Genomic DNA, 21,426 nt, shown 5'->3' on the forward strand with positions numbered 1-21,426 from the left:
TCTTACAGTCGTATCCGATGTGTTTATTCTTTTCTTCTTCTACATAAAAATTGAACCTTGCATGCTCCTCACATAAACGTTATGACAGTTTGTTGTAAATATAACAATTTTAGTATGTACAAATAACTTGGTTTTTGCTCGTGCTAGGTTTATTGACATTTTCTGCAACTTTAAGTAGCAATTATACGGTTAGTAAGATACAACTATACAGCAATTTTAATAATGTTTCTCTCATTTACAGCATCTGTTAACCATGATTTTATTACTTTTAAAATGTTTTTTCATGATATGAAATTTTTTTATTATACTGATATTTTTCTTGAATTATCGGATGAAATTAAGGTGTTTCATAGCCTTCAGCATAATATAGAAAATTGTTGCTTTGAATGTTAACCAGATTTGTCCAGCGTAATAATACAGATGAAAATTAATATATTTTTATCCTTTATAGCCCATGCACTAGTACAGTTTTTCACTCCCTATACATTATGCATACTATATTATTCTAAATAAGCATTAATTTTACAAATAATGTAGGTTCAATACTTTCTTTGTGTTCACTACTCTATCACTTTTAGGCGCAAGTTGAATATCTCAAAACTGTCATGGATAACGAAATGGCAACCTCCGAGTTATGCAGATACTAACAATAAATACTATATATATGCTAAAACAAGGTTCAGTTTCCTGCTGCAGGATTATACTAAATATTTATGAAATATGCAGATGATAAATATTTTATTATTTGTGTAAGTGATGTTTATGTTTTTTCTTAATATCTGAATAGATTCCTAATAACCTAATCACCTGAGTGTTTATTTTACTTTAAATATAAAACATAAATATTACTCGAATTTGCAGCAGCTTTAAAACCTAGTTATTTATTTTTCCATCATTGTTTTTGTTTTTCAGGATTCTATTTGTCATTTCTGAAAAATATTAGTATTTATTCTTATTTTAATATCTAGCTACTGACAAAGAAAGTTTCTAAACATGTGTGTTGAGAATCAATTAATATTATATTGGGTACTTATATAATTAGATAAATCTAGCTCCAAGAACTATTTGCACTAGCTAGTTTCTGTAAGAAATAAAATAATATTATCATATATATATTAATTTTCTTCAAAGTTCTACAAAGAAACATTTTTGTTTTTTATTAATAATGTTATTTCACCCTTTTCGTTTGTGATCGTAGAAACGTCTGTCACAATTTCCATGATGCTGTATAAAGATAGATGCTTTATTTTTATAATGCGTTAACATTTAATTAAATGTATTTTTCATTTTTACTATATCGCATTCTTCGAATTTTAAGTACATTAAGAACTTTAACAATAATGCTATTGTTGAACTTGTACTGTTTATAGTGTTTCATCCTTCTGATTCTTAATTATATTGAAGGGAGTAAAGATATTTAACACTACAGTATATATACGAACTTAGTGTATATAAAAACAATTTCATGATTTAAAACCTAAATGAATAACTCAAGTTGTACACACCAAGAGGAAATGAAAATACCATTAATATTCAACACCTGTTAGGATTAGCTTTAATATTAAGTAATTGGATATTTAGATATATAAATAATGTTAATAGGGTTTACGCAACAATGTGTTTATACCAATTTTGAGCAGAGAGATTATATTGTTATAAGAAGTGTTGATTGAAACTATGCAAGAAATGTTTGGACAATTAAAAATAATATATGACATATAAGAACAAAACTATGTTTTGATTCCCGAATCAAAAGAACTAGTGTTAATATAATATAATAAAGACGAAATAGTGTTTTCTGAATGTTTCCTAAGTTGAAGATGATAGTTGATCTAATTCAATCAGTACAATTTTATAGTTTTCACCTATTTCTTAATTGCTTTCTAAATTCATCAATTTTGTAACAATACATGAAATTAAGATTATTAATACACAATACGAACTTCATTTATATTTTCAGTTCATGATAAATCGTGGTACGTTTACTTATTATTTTTGTATTCATATAAACAAATTAGAATATACTAAACCTACATTAAACCCAATAAAAACAATATGAAATTTCTTTTTAAAACATGATTTTAAAGCGCTATTAGATACCTTTTATTTGCCAAAAGAAAATATAAATTAATGTGATATGTACGGTAGTATTTATAACAGTAATGAGCCAAATATACAATTTTTTCAGTACAAATTAAAATCTGAGACACACTTTCACCAGCTAGATGGAAGAAAATCTGTAGCAAAGACATTAGTAGAAGCTGAAAAATATCGAGAGATACCTTTATAAAAAAGCTGCCAGAAGGATAGACCTAGAGCCCAATCATTCTCGCAATTTAGTACCAAAAATTTAAATTATGGCACAAGTGTAAAAACGTTTGAATAAAATAGTTAGGAAGTAGAAATGGGAGCAGAAAAATATTAGAAAACAGGGCATGAATGAGGATAGTATTAGAATACTTGATAATGTTTGACATGGTGCAACCTTAAAGCTGGTGTGGCTATTGTTCAGCTTATTCCTATTCATTATTGGTATGATTTTTGATCCAATTATGCACTTGAATTGTGTTTAATCAGTAGTTAATCCTTTCTAAATACTCAGCAAATTTAAAAACATAATAAAAACCGGAAGTTTTGATACTATTCTTTTAGCCCATCCCTTTCCAGTTAGATAACTATAATGTCTCATGAGCAACATATGGCTACTGAAGCTTCCTGTTACACTTTCGACACCGATCACCTTCGTTATGATGTCATGTATTTTGTTAGGGTAACGTAATTTGATTACATTCGTGTATCTGTACTTCGTTGTAGACACAAAGTTTATAACAGAAAAAATTTAGCTATATACACCTTTAATTTAATTTAAACAATCACCAATGTACAAAAACACACGAAGTAGGAATAGGTTGAACGACGGCCTTAACCACTTTGAGGTTGGTCAGTGTCAAAAAACGACCAAGTGTTGTAATGTTATATTGCCCATTCCTACTTTGTTTTCTTACCCTTTGGTGCTTCCATTCATACTTCTACATTATTATTTTTACACTTCTAGTCTACTCGTAGTTAGATACTAGTCTTGCTGTATGTTATTCAACACCTTCCATTTTATTTGCCTCTGAAGATCAATTCTAGTTACGATAAAAATCTTATTTTAGTATATTTTCTATGAAAAATAATTTTCGGAATATGAGTGTGAAACCATGTAGCATTGCTTTTCTACTGGTTAACTCAAAACTCAATTCATACTATGGCAAGTTGCGCATTAGAAATAGTGCTGAACTCCGTCTTGAAGCAGATATTTGCTATCAGTATCTTTAGTTGTTTAATCGACTGTTTGAGTTACAAAACATGCAATTGAGATATCTATTTTGTTAACAGGATACGTAATGTTTAGTGTCGCCCGCTAGTACAGCGGTATGTGTCCGGATTTACAACGCAAAAATCAGTGGTTCGATTCCCCGGTGGATTCAGTAGGTAACCTTAAGTAGCTTTGCTCTAAGAAAACACACACACCTAATGTTTAATAATGAGCGATTGTAAATAAATAAAATACGTGGTTGAAAATTGAATCATTTTCTTCTACTTATCTCACAACCGTTGTGTATATGTGTCAAAAATAATATACCTTTATTTCTCTAGATTAATATAAGAACATGTATTTAAACAAAATGTGTTATTATGACAGATTACAAGACATCATTAATGGTTTAATTTGAAAATATTAATCCTTATTGCGATTACGTTTTCTCTATATAATCTTTTGAGAAACAATTATTGTTTACATGAATTAAAAAAGAACACTTGTGCAAGTTTTGAAACTAGTCTACCACTGCCCTTTCCATGTTCTGCTACTTTTAATGCATTGGATTAAACATTTTTGACAAAAAAATTAATAAGATTTTTTTTGAAAATCTAATGTAGTTTCGCAGAACAAATACCTCTAATTAATTAAGCATCTCGTTTTTCAGTATTTTCACTTAATGTATGGGAATATTAAGATTGTGTAACATATAAAATGCAGGTATCTATATGTTTTAAACTTAGTCTAGGCTAAATTTAACATACTTTTCATATCATAATTAAAAATACATCAAACTAACAAATGTTTCTAATAACCTTGATAATAAGATTCTACAGAAATTGAGTGCCTAAAATTAAAACAATATTTGAAATCTTATCATATAGTTGCAATGCATATTGCCGTATCAAATCATGTTTATATGACGGCTTAAACTTTACAATAGCCCTGAAGCGTATTTTGTATTGTATAAAGCTTCGTCTTAAGGCTGTCATGTCAGAAGCAAACACTACTTTCTTCCTGCATTCCATAAGCCATTTAGTGTACAAGGATCATAACTTTTAAGTGCCGGTTCTTGATTTTTGTATGTAACTCTGTTAGAAAATTTTTGTACATAAAAAATGTGTTTCGGAGCTCAACAAATGAGTAAAAGACTTGCGAGTGACCCTATAACACTGAAAGATTGGGCAATTTTACTTTCATAAGACTAAAGCCCCTCAGTGGCACAGCAACACATATTCTGTATATGTGTATGATATCACAGACAGAAAATCAAACATATAGAATTAAAAAAAAAACTTCGTTGCTTATATTTTAAAACATACAAACTGATATTAGATTACATACATACTCGGAATTCTCCATATAACGTTCACCGGATAAACAATTTCTTGCGTGAGTGAAAGGGTTCGAAGAAAACAAGACTCTCTTATTCATTTGGATTTTAGAAATGCACATTAAAACACTGTTCTTCGTATATACTATAAAGGAATATCAGCTTTATATTTTACATTGTCTGCAAGTTGTTTCCATGCATTTTAAAGTAACTAAGAACTCTTGTAATCTGTTTGGGAAACCGCAGGCCAGACAAACGCATTCGACACCACTATCGATTATCTAAACAATGAAATGCAACTATTAAAAGTAATATATATTTATTATAACCCTCAGTTATAACTATTTAGACTACTTTTGGCTTTTAGATACATGCATAAAAACTAAGAAACTGTTATTTACTAGAAACTGCACTTTAATAGACTATACCATATTGTATGTTCGGTATTACTGGCATAAAATAGCCCTTATACTTTACTTATTTAAAGAAATAATTTTAAATAGCATGAAAAAAGAAAGTATTGATTATTTCTGGTAAGTAGTTGTTTTATTATCAGATTATATTCTCCACAAACTGAATAAAAATGAAATATATTTTAGAACGGTACCGAACGTTTCACGGAGATAAATCCTGTTTAGTCTTTAATACAATGACGATAGAATTAAACTGTCAAAGGTTTAGTAACCTGTAACTATTAAATAATATTAATGCTTTATGATTATATCAACGAATGTTTATTCTCTTCTTGTAGTAACTATTATGCATTTCTAAAGGTTCAGCTTCGTGGATATTTATATTTTAATGATATAATGGATGACATGGTGATTGAATCGGTTAAATAGCAATTTAAAAAAAAATCACACTCCAGATAATTTATTTGTAAAACTGTTAGACAAAATATTTGAAACATGCTGAAATCATGTACGTCTTTTATTAATTGCTAAGCGTGTTAAGGCGTGCGATGCGTAATCTGAGGGTCGAGGGTTCGCATCCCCGTCGCGCCAAACATGCTCGCCTTTTTAACCGTGGGGACGTTATAATGTGACGATCAATCCCACTAATCGTTGGTAAAAGAGTAGCCCAAGAGTTGTCGGTGGGTGGTGATGACTAACTGCCTTCCCTCTAGTCTTACACTGCTAAATTAGGGATGGCTAGCACAGATGGCCCTCGAGTAGCTTTGTGCGAAATTTAAAACAAACAAACAATTTTATTAATTGTTACAAAAAAAAACGACTGAGGCGAGGCTATGTTTCCACGTGAATGTTTCAAGACACTGGTTTACGCCTAAAGCATTACCTCATCAGAGTAAAGTTACTACCTTTAAAACAAAATACATGCTATCTTAATTCACAAAATAACCTGTTCCTGAGGGAAATTTATTTCTGGAAATAAACTTTAAATTATTTTTAACTTTTAGAGTTATGTCTCTGAAAAAATTAAGCTTAACATGTATAGAATATAATATATATATACGTTTATGCACACATTAATAATTAAAGTTTGTACAAAACTTTCATAATACATTTTTGTTAAGTTTGATTTTTTGCCCAAAGCTCACGATAGCTACTCTTTTACCAACAAATAGTGGGATTGACCCTCATTTATAATGCCCACACAACTGAAAGGGCGAGCATATTTGGTATGATAGGGATTCAAACCCGCGATTACGAGTGGAATGCCTTAACCACTTGGCCATGCCAGGTCAAACATTTCGGAAAGCTTAACAATTTCAGTCAAGATTACCAAAATATCGAAGCATTATTAAAACATCTTGAGCTCCAATATTTGTAGCTCGCTTTTCTCTATCTGTCAGTGATTAAATCTTTTGCGCGTATTTAATAAACAGTGCGAATATGTCTATATTTAACACTTCAATAACTTGGCAATGAAAATTACATAGTAAAGTAAACTAAAAAAGCAGATCTGTAATACAAAATTGAAAAAAAAAATCTTGACTATGATAATATAATCAATAACATGAAACAGAGATGTAAGAACCTAGACTCTAATAGTGATTTACGTCACAGTATTCCAAATAATAGAAATTAGGTTGTATTTTTTTGTCTTCATACTTAGAAAGTGGATTAATGACATTAAAAGTAGATATTAATGCAAAAGTTTATTATGCAAATTAATTTGTTAGATGTTTTCATTACATCAAGGAATGTACTTAGCCATATCACAAACAAGTAAATATGTTTTTATAATATATATGTATAAATGAACAAAAACAAGTACAAATAGAAAAATAAAATTAAATTAAAGACCCTGAATAAACTAAGAGAACCCTCAGGGTACAGGTTATAATGTGAGATATAAAACAGATTTATCATTTTAATATTCCTAAAATAAGAGCATTAATTAATGTCTTTAAAACCTCTGATTTTCGAAGTGGTCATTCAAGACACATACTTTTAGACATTATAAAATATGATTAAAACCTAAATATTTTTCAAAATTTTAAAAAGTGAAACTGCAAATTAAGAGTTCATATTTAGTAATTAATTTTAAACGTGAAGTACGTAATGACTTGAAATTTTCTAAAATTTAATCAATCAATAAAAAATAATAGTTTCGTTATAAAAACTTATAGCTTACTGTTAGTTATAAATACGAAGTTTCAATCGTTCCGCTATTATGCAGCTATAAGAGTTCTTAAACTAATTTTAACGGAAATTAAATTAATAATCTGCCTTGTGAATGTAAAAACAGTTTATTTGGTTCAACTTTTCATAACATATTACTACTGGTAACTTTAAAATTAGAAATGCAAACTGTTATGTGAAATACTTTAAAAAGATATGTATATTGAATTGCCACAAAATATACGAGCAAAATATTCTAAAATGTATAGAAAACAATACTGATGAATACATTTTTACACTTAACTAGTTTACATCTTTTCCACTTAGAAGGTTTTTAAGGTGAAAGTTTTAGATACTTAAAGAAGTAGAATATAAATCATCATGTATAGAATTAAAAATATTCCTTATAGATATTTTGTGTTATCAATTAATAAAAAAGATTTTAAAATTGCAAAATATCTTACAGTTTCCATTGGTAAAACTAACTGAAAATTTGGCTTTATTTGTAAAATGGTTTATGTTATATTATGATAAATAATATAAATAGTACACAAAAACATTTAAACTTCGTAACCAATCCAAAGATACAGTGATTAACAATTCACTAAGACTCATAAAAACTTTATTCTTAACTAAATTATTTTGTAGATTTACTTTTAGATGTATTTCTAGTTCAATAAAAACAATTATTAAACAACAGGACATTTTGCTAAATAAGTTACTTAGCATTTTATAAAATTAAAAATGTAAATATTAATAACAAGAGACACAAAAAATATTAAAACTATTTTAAAATACATAAATAAGAAGTGAACAAGTGAAAAATATTCAAATATTTGATTTTACTACACTGTATACCACAATTCCATTTGAATATTTAATTTCTGTTGTGAATTTGTTAACACTACAATACTGTTATCCTTTCATATTACTAGGAGAAAGAAAATTCAGCTCCAAAAATATATAAGTTTCTAAATTTATAATAATTATGTCTCTTTTTTTTAAATAACCAGGTGGTAAAACAAGTAGCAGAAGTTGCGATGAGAGCCAAGTATTCTATTAATATTGTGGGTGTTGGGTGTTTTCTTATAGCAAAGCCACATTGGGCTATCTGCTGAGCCCACCGAAGGGAATCAACCCCCTAATTTTAGCGTTGTAAATCCGGAGACATACCGCTGTACTAGCGGGGGGTGTTAATATTGCAAATTTGTAACTTTATTTTTACGAGAATAGGTTAATTGAGAATTGTATAAATCCACAAATTTTTGTATTAATTTATAGATATATAAATCATTTAATTAGTATAATAATTCTGAGGTAAATAGTTTTATTAACACTATTTATTCGTTAGAATTAAAAATTGTAAGTACTCCAAATTCGCATGCAGAGGCAAACTATTTAGATCTAGAAAGTGAAATAATTGACAACGATATCAATCTAAATGATTCTGATATTAAAAATATTTTTCTTTTTCAGCATATGTGTCATTCTCTTCTGTTATAAGTATTTGTAATTTTACTTACTAATGTAGAAATGTTGATGCAAAAATTAATATGCAATGGATTTAATAAAGAAACTTTAAATAAAATTATTAAAATATTTCATGGTAAATAATAAACGTAAAGAAGTAAAAATTAAAGAGTATTTTTTAAAGTTTCTGATAAGTATCTAAGTCAACGGATTTACGACGCTAAAATCAAGGGTTTGATTTCCCTCGGTGGACTCAGCAGATAGCCTGATGTGGCTTTGCTATAAGAAAACACACACGCTGATAAGTATTTTTAGCTGTTAATAAAGTCGTTTAAACAACTTGGAATTATTTTTATGCGGATGAACACTTTATCGCATATAAAGTGTAATGTCTGAAAATTAGTAATTATAATGGGCTTAATGGGTGGTGGTTATACTAGTTAGTTTAAATAACCTGGTTGAGCTTTTTTTATATTTTTACTGTAGTATAATTTATCTAGTGTACTACTAATTAGGTTAATTTCGTTTTTTACTCCTGTTCCCCAGTGGCACAGTGGTATTTCTGAGGACGTAGAACGCTAAAAATCCAGGTTTCGATACCCCTGCTGAACAGAGCAGAGATAGCCCATTGTGTAGCTTTGCGCTTAATTCCAAACAACAACAGCAGCTTTAATAATACAATGGGGATAGAATGCCAACCTCAGATAGAACATTTGTTTTACAAACCCCCAAGTAGTGGTACCTTACTTTTTCTTCTTTTATTTTGTAGAACAGTCACATTCCCACAACTCTCTACAGGCTATCAAGGGCGATATGGACATGGGATGTCGTTGGCTTCGGTACCCACATTTCGCTTTCCTAAGCTCTATATTTTGATGATTTTATTTGATTTTTATTAATTTCTTTATGTGAGACTGGTGAATGGTAGTTAAGACTAATAGACGGTGTATCCCTACCTACTTGGTCCTACTTCCGCAGTCATCTCCAAATCCAAGAGTACAATTTATACCCAACATTATAGGCTGTATCTTGTATCATTTTAATTTATGCAGAGTTTTTAATTTAACCTTGTTTTCTGGTTTGGATTTGTTCTTTATTCATATAAATATCATTTATTATTAGTTTGGATATGTTGTTTTTAACACAGACTTTCCTTTTGATTTGATATTGTTTGACTGTTTGAGTATTAATTTTCTTACAGATCTTCTTGATTTCAATTTCTGTATGTTTGATTCAGTTTACAAGTTACGATGAATAATGTATGTCGTGTCTACTTATATTATCGAAATTAGTTTAGCTGCTTTTTATTCCTTTCAGAAAGTTTTTATTTAATTAAAATCATACTTTATCACTTACGGTATCAGTGGTAAGAAATCGGCCCAAATATATATAACTTTTTATTTGTTTGTGAGTCATGTTGCTGATTCGTTTTAGTTTTATTGTTATATTACGTACAAAAATAACATTAATGCTTATAAGTTTTAAATGTTTCAAAGATATTCTTAAAATCTGATTTACTTTATTAAAATACCTTTAAACAATATCGTAATATTGCAAGAAATGTGTTTCCACGGTGATAATGGAACTTTAAAAAAAATATTCTGAAGCTCTTCCTGAAGTATTTGAGATAGTAATGATAGAATATCACAAATAAATGAAACTTTCCACCATCTATAATATTTTTTGTTCAACCTATCAATTACAAGCCTTCTTCGGGAGCATAACGAGTTAAAGAGTCACAAATGAAGTAGTTTTGTGGGGCTCCGAAAAACATTAGGATTAACCGTACCTTTCTAACGTCCCCAAGGCAAAAAGGGGTAAGCATTTTCAGGGATGGAATTATATCTCGCAACTTGCAGTTGCAAGTCTGGCGTCTTAATCATCACGCCATGCAAGGTCTAATAGCTGACCCTATAAGCAATATATATTTTTTAGATTTGGTGACGTAAGAAATATTTACATAAAAGGTACTTTTGCAAAAAAAAATGTTACTGACAAAGTAAGTATATTTTTTAGCATAAAACTACACCGTATAACTTCTAACATTTTCTCTAATGTTTTTTTTTTTTTATTTTTAATCGATATATGATTCGTGTTCCAGTAACATTATCTGGTGTTGTTCAATTCTGTCTGTATGTTTAGTACCTTAAATCTCAGTCCTCTGATGATTATTAGGTACCGTAATTTTCAGTCCTGTGATGAATGTTTATAAACATTAAGACTAAAGTGAGAATTGCTTGAAACACTTACGTCAACGTAGATACCACCTACTGGATAAAGAACAATAGGATTTTCCTTAATATAACTGACAAATCGATAAAATTCTATGCCGTTGAAGAAGTGCTTGATATAATACAGCTCCTCTCCCTCCATATCAAAGGAACAATTTACCCATGCAGTGTCTCCTCTGTTTACTTCAGGTGGTATGTGTGTCTTAACATCCCTTAGTGCTAAGGTTTCTGTAAAGAATTGTTTAAATAAATTAGACCACAGTGCCAATCATATAAAGCAACAATTCAACACGTAGTTGGTGGGCACTAGCACAAGACTATACATCATATTACTCGGTTGCATAAGGTTAAAAGGAAAGAAAACAGGAAATACCTCAACAATAAAGAAACGCTTTTGATTTTGAAAAATACTTTTGCAGGAAATGAAAACAAAATATGTCAGTACAACCAAATTTATCAAGCACAAAAAGCTTATAGTTTAGAGTCTGTAATAAGACTTGACAAAATCGAGCCGTAGTGAACGAATGCCAAAAGGCCGGCTCTCAGAAAACGGAGAGAACGTTCCTATAGTCTATCTGAAATCAATTTACGTATGTAAGAAAAGTGAGCCAATTTTTTATCAGGTGTGTTTTTAACAAAGTTTTTAGTTTTGCGAATGTCAAAGCAACTGTTTAGATTGTGATTAAATATAATATTTACATTGTATTTTAATATTTGACTAAAATTAATGTACATACTGGCCTAGCATGGCCAAGCGCGTAAGGCGTGTGACTCGTAATCCGAGGGTCTCGGGTTCGCGCCCGCGTCGCGCCAAACATGCTCGCCCTCCCAGCCGTGGGGGCGTTATAATGTTACGGTCAATCCCACTATTCGTTGGAGGTGGGTGGTGATGACTAGCTGCCTTCCCTCTAGTCTTACACTACTAAATTAGGGACGACTCGGTGCAGTGGGCTAACAACCTACTCACTTAAAATATCTGTTGAAGAATCCGCAAGCGATTGCGGCCCTATGTTCCTTGTTGGAATCTAATGGTAATAACTAACTAACTAAACTAACTAATGTATAACTGACATAACATGCGAAAAGTAAGGGATCCAAAAACTACTAAGACATGTTTATCAAAGATAAAATAATAACATTATGTGGTTAGTTATAAAACACAATATCAGAATGATCATTAGATGTTTGTGTGTACCAAATATTTGATAGCAAAGTGTTATAGTAGTAAATTACATTTGTGTTTGTAGGAAGCTTTTAAGCAAAGGATTTATTTGATCCATTATATACATTAGTTGAACCATGTTTTGCGTATTTGACGAAGTCGATATGCTAAATATAGTGAGGATAATCCAAGGCAACTATGCAAATAAAGTATGTACTGCACCAAGATATCTCACTATGCAGTGCAAGCAGATGGTATAAAAATATCTGGCCTAAAGTTATTGAAATATTTCAGAATAAAACACTAACTCTATCAACCTTTACGAAGTTCATAATGGAATAACATTAGAGTATTTCAAAAAAACTTAAGATCTATTAGGCCAATATTAGTGTGGATATTTTAAAGTATGATTTCATGTACTTAGATTTTTCTATATTAATTCAAAATAATGTAAAAAGAGGAATTATTCTATACATCATTTTGCAAAATGTAAACAGGTTAAAATATAAAATAATGCACGCTCTCTCTGATTAAATATGAAATGTCACTTATATTGCCAATGCATCAAGATTGCCATTCTATTATTGTGAAAACAGTCGTTGACCCATATGCCAGGCCTAATAGCTCTATTTTCAAGTAGCTGCTAAATGTGTCTACGTATAACAGTTTGCAGATCATGAATTTTGTGGAGAATGATAATTAATATTAATTGCTTTCTCGGCTAATATATTACAACATCATTATTTTACATATCGTTGTCAGTCACGTATCACTTACAGCCAAAATATTATTGAAAAAATGGAACACTAAAAAAATTCTAGGTACCCTCCCATTTTTATCTGTAGGAAAAACTAACGCAATGAACTAAAAAATGCACCTACAACAATCTAAACATTTTAATATCTACAAATTTACCCGTGTAGGTGATCTACTTAAAAAGTGAAAACGTTTTTTTCTTCTTCTACACTTTTTAAATATTTTCTTTAACGTATTTACTTTAGGCCATTAACTAATTACAAAAAAACCAGAATAAACAACAGAAAAAAAATCACAACATATATAGAAAATATGTTCCATAAAAGAGAAAACTGACACACCGTTTAAACAGAGAAAAAATGACAACATTATAAGTTAAACTAATTGACGCTATAATTAATTGATTAAAATGGATTAGAGAAGTACATTAATTGTTTCCACGCTGGCTGCTTGACTAGATAACAAATAGTTCACTAACGTTTGTTCATTTAGATTTTTTGTATTGATTTATAATGAAGCACGTTCAAAAATTTAAAAATTATTTGTGGTTTATGAAGCTATTAAGACTAGCTGTCTTGATATGAAAGATAAAGACAGATTCTTACAGAGGAGACCATGACAAAATAAAGCACCAAGAATATAAAACAGATATTTGTAATAAAAATACAAATTTTCTAGTAAAATATGCAATGATTTGAAAGATTTAGTCAGGTTAATAGATAAGAAAGTGGGTTTCGATATCTGTGGTGGACACAGCACACATAATTCATTGTGCTGCTTTACGGTTAACTACAAACAAATAAACCGGTTTCATATTTATGTTAGGCCTCTCTTTCTAAATAAAATTTCTGTAAGAAATAAAGGCTTAGAGTGTTAAATATTCCATGAAGAACGAATATATTGTTCGTCTTTAGGGCTATTCCAATAGTTAAATTAAGTACAACAATTAAACATAAATATAAACTATCAGTGGTCACTTACTAAGTCCCTAATATTACAAAATCTGGATTAAATAAAGAACTGAAACTAACAAATATCAAGTTCACTTTATTACTCTGAAAGGTTACAAAACATTGATCTGATTAACTTTATTTTTCAAATGATTCAACTAATAATAAAAGTATGTCTGAGTAATGTTAATTTAAGGAACTTAACGCTGCTTAATTGCTGCTTATTTGTTTCTACTTAATATAATAATAATATGATGACTGAACGAACATTAAAGACTAACACAAAGGCTTAATCCATAATACACGTTTTTAATTATGTTATGGTATTATGAAACTGTCAAAATTTTTACCAAGATTTATCATTTAGTTTAATTATTGTGTTCGTTGAATTACTCGAATATAAGAAAAAAAATCAAATTTGTCTTGAATCTTAATTTCATTTTATATAAAATATGTATTTGAGCTCCAACAATCGGTATTATACAACAATAGTAAACTGATTGTTGTTTATAAATGATAAACTGTTGATAATAATGTTGTCACTTTACTCACCAGGTGTAAAAATAGTTGTGTTAAATAATGACTCCTTGTAACTCAATCTTAAAACGTTAACTAACTAACTTAAGTTTTGTTTTTACTGTATGAGTTATGATAAGTACGCAATCACTGGAAGTCAGTGACCAGATTACATGTTCTTCATATTATAAACCTTATCAAGGGCACGGACTTGTTAACCATTGTTTACACGAACAACAATTATTATTTAAAATGAGATACGGTTTACTGTCAGGTATATGAAATTGATATATATGTTATCAATTTGCAATTATATTGTATCTTAATTTTATGAAATTTACCTATGGGATAAGTATTTAGGTTCCTTTCTATATTGGACTGGTGTGTATACTGTCACAAACATGCACGATCTTTCAATGATGGTGGTTTTATAATGTTATAACAGCTTGTTGTTGTTTTTAATGTTGTGCAAACCTGCACGAGGGCTATCTGCACTATCCTTCCCTAATTTAACAGTGTAAGTTTAGAGGGAAGGCAGTTAATCATTACCACCCATCGACAACTCTTGGTTTACTCTTTTGCCAACGAATAGTGAGACGGACCATCACATTATAACTCTTCCACGGCTGAAAGGGTGAAGATGTTTGGTGTGGTAGGGTTTCGAACCCGCTAAAAATTACATTCATCGACAACTATTTGTATTACATAGTGGTTCACTGTAATAGAATCAGTCTCTGAGCAATTGTATAACAATCGCAAATACATTGTGTAAATTATGATTAAAATAATTTGCTGATTTTCCAAGAGATTTGTAGTGTACGTTTGCATTTTGTATTTTATCAAAGCTATTAAGTCCCTTTGCCGCTGTCTCATCCTACTACTCATCATCCACGCTAAGGGATTTACTGTTACACCTTTTACGCACCATATCTTCATATGCAGGAAATATTTTTGGAATTGTATACGTTTAAGACTGACTTGCCAGTTCCGAAATCAAGATCTATACAACAGAACCAGTTCGGGCAACTGTTAATAGATAATAAGGGACATTAATACAAGAAAATACTGACAAACTATATATCAACCCTAGTGCCACTGTACTTTTGAAACTTGTGTAGGATACTCAGATAAATAAATATTACTAAATAAACTAGTCATATGCATAAATAATGAGATGGTTATAAAATACACATATTTTTCTTAGTGCAGTTGTTTAATGACAGTTATTAAAATTATTTTTCAATATCTTATCTATTACAGAATTGATGAAATAAACAAAGACAATTGGTCTTTTCCAAAAAAAACCTCATTTATTCATAGTCGTGGTTTGGCCAGTATAGGCATCATCAGGCGAAAGTATGGACGTGAATAAATAAAAGTTTTGTAAAACATATAGTAATCTTCGTTTTTATTCAATTCTGTGATTATGCAATTTTACCAATTTCTGAAATTTCCTTGTATGAATTACACATTTCTGAAAAAAATAAATAATAAGTGACCTAATAATAATAATTTTTGTTCGCCCCAAAAATACACATGCAATTTACCATCTAAATGCGCATAAGCGCGCACTTCATTTCAGTGGAAAATTAAAAAAGAGGATGAAAACATCCTTTGTGCGTATTTTGTACAACATATTAAAAGCTTGACAAAGGTTTTCAAAAGGTCTAACTTTAGGTCGTAAAATAACATAAGTTCATCTATTGATAATATTAAGTACAGCAAAGCTTAGTCATAACCAAACTGAAACAGAAAACGCACATAAATTACAATGTGAATTTGTTAACCCTGTCACACAAAACATGCTCGCCCTTTCAACCTTGGAGCGTTATATGCGGTCAATCCCATTATTCGTCGATAAAAAGAGTAGTTCAAGTGTTGGAGGTGGGTGGTGATGATTAGTGCTTTCCCTCTAGCCTTACACTGCTAAAGACTTTTAAATGGTAAGGATTTTTTTTCCTTCTACGAGCTACTCCATGTGTTTTTCAGTCTTCTTATCGTTATGTAAGTATGTTCAATATGAAAATATCAAATATTTATTTCTTTAATTTTATTTCAGCTAGAAAATCTGCATTTAAAATATTTCAAACAAAAATTATTCTTAAATACACTTGTTTAGTCGAATCGAAATTTGGCATATGAGAGAAAACAAACTGAAAGCAATGAAGATGAGCTGGTCTTTTCCTGGAACTATTAACATTAATTTCTAGTTCTATTTATGTTTCACCAGGAACTGCCATACAAGGAGACCGGATGTTCCCTAATGTACTATCCTTCTTTCTCTATGGGTCAATTATTCTCTTTCTCAGATGAAGTCAAGTGAATGAAAGCTTAGTCACTAACATCATCCTTAACACAATGTAGTTTCGTGAATTATACAGTCATTATATTAAAGAATATGCCGTTGAATTATTAAACATTGTCGTAATAATTGCTTATAAAAGTTATGTAAAACCTTAGCAGAGAAATGAGAAGAGAAAATCCTGCAATGAGAAGTTAGTCGAACAGATATTCACATAGTTTCACCATAATAATAGAGAAACGAATTAGAGGGGACGAATAAGTAAATAGACAAATATGTTGTTTAGGTGTGACGGTTAAAATGTACAAACGTAGCTTCTGGTGTGATATCAACTGTGTAAGATAATTAGGAAAAAAATGTAGGAGTACCGCTTCAGATTTCAATAAAATGGGTACTGTTGTTTTTGGTTCAGGGGAAATTAGGGTCTCCCCAGTCGGTTTTAGAAAGATAACGTTTATAAGTTAGTCTACTATGGGAGCAGTTTTTCTCATTATTTCCCAAGATATTTAATAACAATTTAAATAGTGTAAATTACCCACTCATGTGTACATATTATTTGCAAAAACAAAACAAAGGGTATTGAAATAACCAGTGTTAAGAGGTTTAATAATTAAACTATATTTATATAACTACATAAGATCCTACGTGAAATTCATCACATAAGCTCTGTCATGAAATACCTTTCTTGTGACACTATCCGACAGAAGAGGCCACGTAAGAATGTCTAAACTAGTATTGGAGTATTTGCGTCAAAGAGTAAAAATTGTGTGGATATTTTAAAACAAATATACACACACTATGCACTCATCTCTACGTATTAGGGCCCGGCATGACCAGGTGATTAAGGAACTTGACTCGTAATCTGAGGGTAGCGGGTTCGAATCCCCGTCACACCAAACATGCTGGCCCTTTCAACCGTGGGGGCGTTATAATTTGACGGTCAATCCCACTATTCGTTGGTAAAATTGTAGCCCAAGCCAAGAGTTGGCGGTGGATGGTGATGATTAGCTGTCTTCCTTCTAGTCTTACACTGCTAAATTAGGGACAGCTAGCGCAGATAGCTCTCGTGTAGCTTTGCGTGAAATTCAAAACAAACCAAATCTACTTATTAGTGCACTCATTATTTAAAAAAAAAAAACATGTCGAACCATCTTTTGGATGCCAAAAGTATAAATGCTAACCTGAATTATTTAATTCTAAAATGACGTCGATACAAAATGTTATTATTTAGACGCTCGCACGCAAAATGCATTATAAAGGTATGTATTGTGACATTTGTGAATTTAACTATTTCTACGCTGTTTGTGATATATATGTTTGTTGTATATACTTTATATAAGTTATAATTATAAGATATAGATCAAATAACAGTTCAGAGATTTATTTCGTTACTTACATTTCAATATATAAGAAAATCTTGAAGTAGCTTAAAGGTGAATTTTCAACAAATTTAATAATTGCCTTAGAAACTGTACTTTGGTTAGGTATAATTTCTGTGTGGTTGCCATATTTTAAACACTTTAGTTTTTGAGTAAAAAATGAAACACAATATGTAGGTCCTTGAACTCAAGTTCCTCTCGGTCGTTTGGCTGTTTTCGTGACGTTTTACAATTATGACGTAATAGTTGCCAAACACGCTTCGTTGCGTGCCGACCATTTTGTTCCTTTCAGTGCTTGTGTTTTATGTAAATCTATCGGTGCATTTTTCGGATTACATACTTTGTGAGACTATTTTTTGTCTTGATATTGCTACTTTATGTTTGTTTTATGACAACATGGTTTACTGCGTTGCTTACTTTTGTAAAAACGGTTCGGCAAAAGTTTCTTTTCGTTTCCGTGCAAGGGGAAGGAACCGGCAAGGTGGCGACAGTGAGTGAGGATGGTAAATAGGAAGAACTGAACTCTTTCACTCCATGCAAAGCTTTGTCAAGATCTCTTTGAACTCTCTTGTTTTGTGTCGGATCCCACTGTTTTGGATTCCATGGGTTTCAAGCCAGGCAGGTTGAGACTGAAAAAAAACATTGGCAGTAGACAGGATCGTTCTCACCATCTTTTCTCGTGTAGAGCTGAGAACTGATCTCAGCCTACAGCGTACAGGTTACATCTCTCTGAATCCATCCCTTGCCATCACGAAAAGAACAAATTTAAGGTATGTGTGCAGTATAAAGCGATAAACAATAACTAGTACAATATAATCAATTTAAAAGTACAAGTTTTTGAAGAATGTAACTAGACATACACATTTCACATTCATGAGCGTGTTTTGCATTTGTGGCACCTGAAAGTCAGTGAAACATTGATTTCCTAGTCTAGACAACGGACAAATCTATTCCAAATAGAGTATATTCCAAGTTTAAAAGATGGTAGATCATTCTGTAGATGTTTTTGTATCATTTTTACATATGGAAAAGTTTGAAGAATACCATTTTTAAAATTTAACATTTCAAGATAAATTGAAATAAGACTATGTCTTGAACATGTTGAAGTAATCAAGTACATATTATGTATTTAAAAAAAAAACATTGTAGACTTGTAAACAATCAAATATAAACTCCATAACATATTTCCATAACTCATCATAATAAAATTAATCTTAACACAGTACTTTGACATTGTCATATTAAATGTAAATCTCATAAACCTCATAAAGCATATTGTTTTAATATATAATCTTATTTCTTCAGTATCACTCACAGTTCCGCTACTCTCGGTCATAAAACTGTCCTCATCACTAGAACTTGTCAGATCTGTGTCAAAAGTAACTGTTCTAGGTTCGTTTAGAGTATGTTCGAATTGATATGGCGCTACTCGACACTGTTCAGAACACAAAGTCAAAACAGACTCCGCCTCTGTTTCTCCGTATGCACTAGCCATGTTTATTTACATTCAACGCGCTGGCGTTGGCAGTTTGTTTGGCAACTATTACATCACAGTACTTTTCCTAGCGGCAAACGTAAAAACTAATACGTTTGGATTGCTGCTCGGAAAGGGTTCTTTCTGCACCAAGTTCTATGTTTCATTTATTAGCACATATGTTTTATAAAAAATGTGAACTTGCAAAATTAATCAGTATGAGTAGTTGTTTTGACTGCAAAGTTTTCTTTTTTCTGTAAAATTCACCTCTAAAATCTTTTTTACATACAGCAACAGCTATCTTAAATAATTATCTTTACAATTTTCTACTAGCGTAAAAAAAAGAAATAAACTTTGAAATATTGAAAATTTAAGATATGGAAGCATAACACAGGTAAGTATCAATGCAGAAAAACTGAGCCATACCTATATTTCAGTATTTTCTATTTCCATCATTACAGTAAAAAAAACAACAAAAACAGTTAGGATAGTATATATTAAAAAAAAACACTTGGTAATGTTGTTTGATTTCTTATGAAAGAATTACAGCTATGAATTTAGGTGTAAAGAGCATCGATTGGAGTTGAGAGAGGTGGGTAAGCGGCCGAACTCTAAGCCAGTCTCTTTTGGTTTCCTTATATTTTTTCTGAAAAATTCATTGATTTTAAAAAATGTATGTATTTTATTCATATATGGAAAATAAATAAACTGTTCATTTAAGTTCAGGGAACGAGGTTCACAGTACTTTTCGATATTCAAATAAACTACTTAATCATTCACAACAATATACATCTATCCATAATTGCACAGCTTCCATGAATATATTATGTTATTTGATTCATCACAATATAAAAAGACGTAGAAGTAACAGAAATGATAAAATTTTAGCCAATTGCGTTCCAGTTTTTACTTTCTAGAAACAAGCACAATAATTACGTAAAATTATGTCACTACAATACTCTCATTAAAGAGAGAGTATAAACCCAATCTTCTCTTATAAATTATCTAAATAAATATAAGAGACCTTGTGTTTTGTACTGAACTATAAAGAAATAAAGCAAAATGTTACGTGTTAAACGCTCTTTCATTTTAAACTTAAGATGCAGATGACGTAATATTATGTAATAGTGTAATGTATTTAAAACTTATACATTTTAGTAAGAACTTGCCCAGTTGTTTTTTATTAACAGACTTACAAATAATAACAACGACAAATAAACAGCCTACTTGGTATATAATGAAATTGAAAGACCACTCTAACAGCAAGGATGACTAATATGTTAAAGCACTAACAACCCAAGTACATGTGTTCTCCTTAAAAGGATAATACTAATGATAATAATAACAACTTCCTTATTAAATTCAAATGGCAGAAGCGCATGCTTTGAAGAAACAGATAGCGCCTTGGTGTAAATAGTCATCTTTAGCAACTAAATGAATGTTTTCATTTTAAAATTTAAAACACCACTCCCCCACCAAAACAACAAAAACAAAAAACACAACAAAACTCTTTGCTACTCAAGTTGACAGGTAGACGAACTATAAAAGTAATGAGTGGATGGATTGTTAAATAGAAAGTTATATGTACGTTATACGTATATTATTACTCTAAACAGGAAGTTATGGACAGAAGGAGGAAGACTTGAATTGTGAAAATAGAATAGTTTTAACCAGTTTTGAAAAGTATGAACAATAAAGTAAAAAGAGATAGTAAATGTCATCACAATTATAATAAGTAAATGCTAATTACAATTTTTTTATACATTATTACTTAAGAATTAGTTGTTCCATTTAAATCTGTTTTACGTTCGCTATTACTTTCACAATTTGGCTGTTTAACCAATAACTACATATACCAATGCAATTTAATACAACGAATCTGTGCACTTTATATATATATAGTCGGTTTTTAAACTAAATAGTTGATTACACCAGCTAATGAAGTTGGTGACGTTAATAACGAA

The 21,426-nt window shown here is 30.4% G+C and overlaps 1 protein-coding gene and 1 long non-coding RNA gene across 2 annotated transcripts in view; both read right to left on the reverse strand.

The window, feature by feature from the left end:
• The window catches only part of LOC143225202 (uncharacterized), a 58,345-nt gene that overhangs the window by 25,717 nt on the left and 11,202 nt on the right, over nucleotides 1-21,426 (reverse strand). The window contains exon 2 of the mRNA XM_076454204.1: nucleotides 10,943-11,151. Coding sequence (XP_076310319.1) covers nucleotides 10,943-11,151 — 209 coding nt within the window. The remainder of the gene's footprint in view (nucleotides 1-10,942; nucleotides 11,152-21,426) is intronic.
• Nucleotides 17,989-19,665, reverse strand: LOC143225203 (uncharacterized). The gene is made up of 2 exons (XR_013013677.1): nucleotides 19,304-19,665; nucleotides 17,989-18,617 (listed from the first exon to the last, which is right to left on the reverse strand). It is a non-coding gene; the product is annotated as an uncharacterized LOC143225203 (long non-coding RNA).

Source organism: Tachypleus tridentatus, chromosome 9 (genome assembly GCF_004210375.1).
Source record: "Tachypleus tridentatus isolate NWPU-2018 chromosome 9, ASM421037v1, whole genome shotgun sequence".
In the NCBI taxonomy this organism is placed as follows: domain Eukaryota; kingdom Metazoa; phylum Arthropoda; class Merostomata; order Xiphosura; family Limulidae; genus Tachypleus; species Tachypleus tridentatus.